The following is an 8,463-nucleotide window of genomic DNA, read 5'->3' as shown; positions in this document are numbered from 1 at the left end:
ATCTATCCATCTAGCTGCAGCCCCCGAAAACGCTCTTAGCCCTGGGGCCTACAGTAATGTTAAGGTGTCCCAGGCTATCCAGATAACCAACTAATGTTCCTCAAGGCTGCTTTTCCTCTCACAAATGTTACTAACATGGTGGCAACAGTGTTTCCTCTGACAACCCATGACAAAATGCATAGGCCTAAACACAAGTGGCTAAACAAAAGGGCTTCTCTTCCCTTCATTGAGGAAAACAGAATTGCATGACCCTTGTAATGTTCCTAGCTTAACACTGGAACAGCCACAGCTTACGGTTTCTTGAAAGGAAGTTTTGTTGCAAAACGTGAGACTCATTTTTTCCATTTTTGAAAGCTGCCAAAAATCCCCTGATAAAATTGTGCTCATGAGCACTTAGAACAAAAGTTGCAAACGCTAGTGTTTCTGTGTTACAGTTTGCCGTTTACAAGAGCAAAGCAAACTCTTTACGTCTTTGTATTTAAGACAATTCCACCTTCACAATCATGTATTGTGTACTATCACCTCTTATTTAACACGTACATAGACATAAACCAACACACACAAACACGCAAAGAGACACACACAGACACAAATACAGAGAGGGAGGGTAGAATTCCATTGTGAAAATTAAATTGTGCTTTTAACAATTGCTCATGAAAAAAAATCATTTTTTGTTTTGAACATGAACTATCCCCCCAACATCTGGCCTTCTTGAAAGCTGACCCAGCCTGACCCCAAGCATCCAGTTTGTAGCGGACTAATATCCAGACCCCACAATGACCGCAACTCAGAGGGAAGTGCTGAGGAACACTCTTGACAACCTCACGGGGACCGAATTTAAGAGGTTTAAGCACGACCTTCAGGACCAGGGCCAAATTGCATCGGGAAAGCTGGAGAAGGCCGACACAGATGACACTGTGGACTGGATGGTGCAGGTGTACAGCACGGGAGCTGGGGACGTAATGTTGACCATCTTGAAGAAGATGAACCACAACCAGTTGGCCAAGGACTTGGAGAGACATCTGGAAGAATGTAAGTGTGTAGCTCACAGCCTCTGAGTAGGCGGTTGTTTGTGCATGTGGGAAGAATCATATATATTCATAATTTCTTTTTCTCCTAACACTATTTCCCTCTCTTTTGCTCTCTCTTTTAACTTTCTCCTTCATTTCTGTCTGGTCTTTATTTATCATTCCCTCTTTTCATCTCTCCCATTGACTTTTTTTCAATGTATCTCTGCCTTTCCCTCTCTCTTTCTTTTATCTCTCTCCCTCTCTCCCTGACCCCCTCTATCGGTCCATCTCTCACTCTAACTTTCCATTTCTTTATATGGTCTTTCCTCTCCTTGTTTCTCTTTCTTTCACTCTCCATCTTTCTCTTTGCTATCTCCCCCCATTCTCCATCTCTCTGTCTTTCTCTCTCTATCTTTCTCTCTCTCTCTCTCTTTAAGTGGGAGGCCAGCAGTGTTCCCCAGATCTGGCCGGAGTGGGTGGAGGGGTCAAGGTGAACGCCACTGCTCACTCTGGAGGGATGGTAAATGCCCCAGCCGTGACTGGCTGCACCATCAGAGGCCCTGTCACCTTCAACTTTGGACGAAGCCCCATGCCACAGCAAGAAGAGGGTAATGGCCCACTGTCAGACATTTGGATCAAGTGGCATATTAACTGCAGTACACACACACACACACACAAACACACACACACACACACACACACACACACACACACACACACACATGGCCAGTATATAAGCCTAGGTATGTTTATGATATTTGTAAGTAGGTGAGTCTGGAGATCTGGAAGAATGTAAGTGTGTAGCTCACAGTCGCTGATGAGGTGCCTGTCAATGTAGGAAGTACCACATGTATTCATCGTATCTCTCTCTCTCTCTATGACTTTCTCTCTGCTTACTTTCTCTGTGACTCTTTCTGTTTCATTTCATCTCTTTCTCCACCTTTTCTTTCTCACCGCTTTTTCTCTCATCCATTCACTCATTATGTCTCCTCCTTCTGTCTGACTGGGTATCTATCTGTCTCTTCATTCTCTCTGTATCTTTCTCTTTCATCTCTCTCACTCCCTCTCTGACCCCCCCCCTCCATCTCCAACTCTCACTTTCCATTTATGTTTCTGCTCTCTAAGTGGGAGGGGAACAGTGTTTCCCATGTCTGGTCAGAAAGGATGGTGGGGTGAAAGCAGACATCACTGCTCACTCTGGAGGGATGGTGGACGCCCCAGCCTTGAGCAGAGGATCACTCATGCCACAACAAGGAGAGGGTAATGACCCAATGTCACTCATTTCACATTTGGATTCAGCAGCATATTAGCTGCAATACACACACACACACAAATATTACACAAACCTTGTTGTATTTATGATATTACTTAAGTAGGTGAGTCTTGGGGATTCATAAGTGGAGATTGATACACAGACATGTAAAGTTAAGTATAAGAATACATAAAGAAGAAAAAAGTAAGTTCATCCATGCAACATGTTTAAAACAATGATAGTTGCTTAGACAAATAAAAGCTAAAAAGTGAAAATCATATTTTAAGATTAAGGTGTCATATGTAATATAAACAACTAGTTGTATCCCCGTTTCACCATATTACATCTGACTTTTGTTGTCTTCAGATGGCAATGCAGCAGAGGAGGTTAAAAAGAGGAAAGCATCACTAAAACTGAAGCTTCAGAAACACCTGAAAAAAAGGTTTTCTGTTGTACATCAAGAGTCTGGAGATTACAAAGTACAAGATATCTACACTGAGCTTCACATTGTAGAGGGCAGCACAGGTGGGGTCAGCAATGAACATGAAGTGTCGACAATTGACATGAGACAGATTGGGACTCGACCAAGCTCTGATGATAAGCAAGTCAAATTGGCAAACATGTTCACAGACTCTGCCACAAATGTTTTGACTTTGGGAATTGCTGGCGTGGGGAAAACTATTGCAGTGCAGAAGTTTGTCATGGACTGGGTTGAGGAAAAAGCAAATCAAGATATAGACTTTGTTTTTGTTCTTCCATTTCGGGAGTTAAACTTGAGGAAAGGTGAACACTACAACTTTCTTGATCTTCTACATTTGTTCTACCCTTATCGGAAAGATTTGGAAAACATCCCTGACTTGAGTGAATGCAAAATTCTTTTTGTCCTTGACGGTTTGGATGAAAGTAGACTTCAGCTGGACTTTGGCAAATGGATTTGTGAGCTTGAAGCAGAGTCAACAGTAGACCTACTCATAACAAGTCTCATTAAAGGTACGCTAGTGCCCTCTGCACTCCTCTGGGTTACAACCAGACCAGCTGCAGCCAGTCAGATCCCAGAAGACTGCTTCAACTTGGTGACAGAGGTTCGAGGATTCAATGACCTTCAGAAGGATGAGTTCTTTCAGAACAACATAGAGAATCCAGAGAAGGCTAAGAGACTCATTGACCATATCAACAAGAATAGAAGCCTCCACATCATGTGTCACATACCAGTATTCTGCCGTATTCTAGCCAATGTGGTGGAAAAAATACTGGAATGTCAGAGCAAAAAAGAATCAGCCAAAACTTTGACAGAATTGTACACATTGTATAGTGTCTCTCAGATAAAAAGAATGGATGACAAATACTCAGAGGACAAGAAGATGAGTGCAGAGGAAAAAGGACAGTTCCTTGTTAAACTTGGGAAATTGGCATTCAAACATCTGGACAAAGGCACCCTGATCTTCTATGAAAAGGACCTGGCAGAGTGTCACATTGATGTAAATTGGGGAGCACTGCAGGCTGGAGTTTGTACACAGATCTTCAACATGGCAAGTGGTTCAACTGGAGAGAACGTGTTCAGCTTTGTGCATCTCAGTGTACAGGAATTCTTGGCAGCACTTTTTGTTCTTCATAAAGGTGTTCATTGGGCAAATCCCTTCCTCAAGACATGGAAAGAGAAGATCAGCTGGTGGTTCACACACACAAGGTTTGACCTTTACAGATTTGCTCTGGAAAAGGCCCTGCAGAGCCAGAACGGACATTTGGATCTTTTTGTCCGTTTCCTCCTCGGCCTGGCTCCAATGTTGGAGCCAGAAATGCGGTCCCCCCTGGATGTGGTGCTTCCACAGTTAGCTATCAGAGAAGTGAGCATCAAGAAAACAGTTCAATACATCAAAAAGAAGATCAGGAAAGATATCTCACCAGAACGGATCATCAACCTCTTCCACTGTTTGAATGAGTTAGGGGACAACTCTCTGGTTGAGGAGATCAACAGGTAATTAATACAGACCATTTCACATTCAAAGGAATTGGTAAATAGCACAATTAGTAGAGCATGGTGTCAACAACACCAGTGTCATAGGTTTGATTCCGAAAGAGTACATACTAATAAAAGCCCTTCGCAGGGCTCCGTTATTGGAGTGTAACTGCTTTAAATATATTGGTTTTCCTACATGTACTGTAACTGTTTGTGGTTCAAGGAAAAGATCATAGATGCATTGGTGAAAAGCGTCTGCCAAATTACTAAATGTAGATGTAAATGCATTGAAATCATCAAATCTGTGCAATTATCTTTCCCCTGATAAAGGAATAGTCCTTAAATTATGTTTTTAACCTGTGTCAAAATGATTATCTAAGTGTCAAAAACAATCTACAGAATGTTTTTTTTATCTGTAGTGAATAGGAAATTGATGTTTGTCGGTATTGATGCTATTTACTACTGATTCTTATCATTTGTATTTCTCTATTCTTCTGGACTTTGTTTTGAAAGTAGAGACTTGTATTCTCTTTTTAAATAAGAGGCGTTTTAAGTATCACTTATTAAGATTATGAATATGTTTAAAATGTTACCCAGGTACATAAACTCAGCAGATGAGAAGAAGAACCTGACTCCAGCCCAGTGTTCAGCTTTGGCTTATCTGCTGCTTATGTCAGCTAAAGACTTGGATGAGTTTGATCTGAAAAAATACCTGAAATCAGAGGAAGGGCTCCGCAGACTGCTTCCTGTAGTGAAAGTCTCTAGGAGAGTTTGGTGAGTACAGTTTTGGGTGGGTTCTGGGAGAAAAGCCTTGTTAACAACAATGATAACTTGGGACCATTTTGGACATTTATTCTGACATACTGGCTGAGAGAGATGCTTATAAACACAGAGTGTGTTTAACTGTGCAAACATGAATTATAGCGTTATAATTGTATATATAACTGAGATATCTCGACAATATGATGTTTAATCTTCATTTCTAAACAGGCTAAATCAGTGCCAATGCTGAATAGTATCAAATGTGTACATAATATTTTTTAAACAGGCTAAATCAGTGTCACCTCTCCAAAGCAAGCTGTGAAATGATGGCATCAGTGCTGCAAGGGACACCTTCCCATCTGAGAGAACTGGACATGGGTGGGAATTACCTGCAGGATGAAGGAATGGAGCTACTGTGTGTGGGACTAAGAGATCCACAATGCAAGATGGAGACACTGAGGTTAGTTATGAGGCATATAAGAAAGACTCAATAGGTGAAATTCGATAACAATTCCTCTGAAATTGTGACTGTGTGTGTGTATGTGTTTATATGAAACATGGGAACAAGCAAAAGAGACAGATATACTGTAGATAGAACACTGCATCTGCTGTCTTCATGTACAGATGTGTCATCTGTATGAGAGTGTGTGCAGTTTATAAAGGGAAGGGATCACAATGAATTTCTACATCTTGTCATACAGATTGTAGAAAAAGTCTGAACCCTTCAGAAATCACCATGAGCTCCTGTGGGCAGGTCAATGTGCTGGATCATGAATATTTTTGTAAACCTGTGTCAACACTTTATATACAAACACATCATAATGATCATATAGGCCCAAAAGAGAGGAGATAGACGAGCTATGTAAAATATATAAATGTATGAACAAAAGTGCTGAATAGTGTCAAATGTGCACATCAACTGTATTTTTTAAACAGGCTAAATCGGTGTGACTTTTCAAAAGCAAGCTGTGAAATGATTGCATCTACACTACAAGGGACACCTTCCCATCTTAGAAAACTGGACATGAGTGAGAATGAATTGCAGGATGAAGGAATGAAGCTGCTCTGTGTGGGACTAAGAGACTCACAATGCAAACTGGAGACACTGAGGTCAGTGATGAGCTATATAAGAAAGACTTAATAGGTGAAATTTAAAAGCAATTCCTCCGAAATATTGCGTCTGTGTGTGTGTGTGTGTGTGTGTCTGTCTGTTTCTATTCATGAAACACAGAGAACAAGCAAAAGAGACAGATATACAGAGAACACTACATCAGCTGTCTTTATGTACAGATGTGTCCTGCTCTATCCATATGTATGAGAGGGTCTGCAGTCTATAAAGGGAAGGGATCAAAATGTCATTTCTACATTATATCATACAGATTGTAGAAAAAGTCTGAACCCTTTAGAATTGACCATGAGCTCCTGTGCACAGGTATTGTGCTGGATCACGAATATTTTTGTAAACCTGTGTCAACACTTCATATTAAAACACATCATAATGATCGTATAGGCCCAAAAGAGAGGAGATAGACGAGTTATGTGAATCAAAAAGTATAAATGTATGAACAGAAGTACTGAATAGTTTCAAATGTGTACATCAACTGTATTTTTTAAACAGGCTAAATCGGTGTGACCTCTCCAAAGCAAGTTGTGAAATGATGGCATCATTGCTGCAAGGGACACCTTCCCATCTGAGAGAACTGGACATGAGTAACAATTACCTTCAGGATGAAGGAATGGAGCTGCTCTGTGTGGGACTAAGAGATCCACAATGCAAGATGGAGACACTGAGGTCAGTTATGAGGCTTATAAGAAAGACTCAATAGGTGAAATTCAAAAGCAATTCCTCAGAAATTGTGTTTCTGTGTGTGTGTGTGTGTGTCTGTTTGTCTCTATTCATGAAACACAGAGAACAAGCAAAAGAGACAGAGATACAGATAACACTGCATCTGCTGTCTTTATGTACAGATGTGTCCTAATGTATTCATCTGTATGAGAGTGTGTGCAGTTTATAAAGTGAAGGGAAACAATTCCATGTCTACATTATGTCATACAGATTGTAGAAAAAGTCTGAACCTTTTAGAATTGACCATGAGCTCCTGTGCACAGCTCAATGTGCTGGATCATGAATATTTTTGTAAACTTGTGTCAACACTTTATATACAAACACATCATAATGATCTTATAGGCCCAAAAGAGAGGAGATAGACGAGTTATGTAAAAAAAATGTATACATGTATGAACAAAAGTGCTGAATAGTGTCAAATGTGCAAATCAACTGTATTTTTTAAACAGGCTAAATCGGTGTGACCTCTCAGAAGCAAGCTGTGAAATGATTGCATCTACACTACTAGGGACACCTTCCTATCTGAGAGAACTGGCAATCAGTGGAAATAAACTGCAGGATGAAGGAGTGGAGCTGCTCTGTGTGGGACTAAGAGATCCACAATGCAAGATGGAGACACTGAGGTCAGTTATAAGGCATATAAGAAAGACTCAATAGGTGAAATTCAAAAGCAATTCCTCAGAAATTGTGTTTCTGTGTGTTTGTGTGTCGTTTCTATTCATGAAACACAGAGAACAAGCAAAAGAGACAGAGATACAGAAAACACTGTATCAGCTGTCTTTATGTACATATGTGTCCTAATGTATTCATCTGTATGACAGTGTGTGCAGTTTATAAAGTGAAGGGAAACAATTCCATGTCTACATTACTTCATACAGATTGTAGAAAAAGTCTGAACCCTTTAGAATTGACCATGCGCTCCTGTGCACAGGTCAGCGTGCTGGATCATCAACAATTTTGTAATCCAGTGTTTTTACTTTAGATACAAATACAAAATGATGGTCATATAGGGTCAAAAGAGAGGAAATAGAAGAGTAATGTGAAAAGGTGTGTAAATGTATGAATGGAGGAGCTGAATATAATAAATGTGCACGTATATATAATTACATACATACATCATATTTTTTAAACAGGCTTAATCACTGTCGACTCTCTAAAACAAGCTGTGAAATGATGGCATCAGTGCTGCAAGGGACATCTTCACATCTCAGGGAACTTGACATGAGTGACAATGACCTGAAGGATGATGGAATGAATCTGCTCTGTGTGGGACTAAGAGATCCACAATGCAAGCTGGAGACACTGAGGTCAGTTATGAGGCATATAAGAAAGGCTCAATAGGTGAAATTCAATAGCAATTCCTCAGAAATGTTGCGTCTGTGTTTTATGTGTGTGTGTGTTTGTGTGTATGTCTGTACATCTGTTTGTTTCTATTTATATGAACCACAGAGAACAAGCAAAATGGACAGAAATACAGAGGACACTGCATCAGCTGTCTTTATGTACAGATGTGTCCTGCTGTATGAGAGTGTATGCAGTTTATAAAGGGAAAGGATCAAAATGACCTAAAGATCCAAAATGCAAGCTGGAAGCAGTTTGGTCAGTTATAAAAGATTACCTAAAACAATATATTTTA

At 40.3% G+C, this 8,463-nt stretch overlaps 1 protein-coding gene across 2 annotated transcripts; it reads left to right on the top strand.

Annotated features, from left to right (window-relative positions):
- Window positions 1–740: 740 nt before the first annotated feature.
- Window positions 741–8,199, top strand: LOC105892213 (NACHT, LRR and PYD domains-containing protein 12-like). 2 transcript variants are annotated; one of them, XM_031562669.2, is made up of 10 exons: window positions 741–1,032; window positions 1,448–1,618; window positions 2,136–2,270; window positions 2,629–4,237; window positions 4,817–4,993; window positions 5,268–5,441; window positions 5,918–6,091; window positions 6,600–6,773; window positions 7,277–7,450; window positions 7,961–8,199. In XM_031562669.2, exons 1-10 carry the CDS (start codon window positions 777–779, stop codon window positions 8,166–8,168), a joined length of 3,252 nt encoding a protein of 1,083 aa, XP_031418529.1. In that variant the 5' UTR covers window positions 741–776; the 3' UTR covers window positions 8,169–8,199. The 2 variants fall into 2 exon arrangements, with proteins under 2 accessions (XP_031418529.1, XP_031418530.1); XM_031562670.2 differs by lacking the exon at window positions 5,918–6,091.
- Window positions 8,200–8,463: the final 264 nt, after the last annotated feature.

The sequence above is a fragment of the Clupea harengus genome, chromosome 24, assembly GCF_900700415.2.
Source record: "Clupea harengus chromosome 24, Ch_v2.0.2, whole genome shotgun sequence".
NCBI lineage: Eukaryota > Metazoa > Chordata > Actinopteri > Clupeiformes > Clupeidae > Clupea > Clupea harengus.
This window is presented reverse-complemented; position numbering and strand designations above follow the sequence as displayed.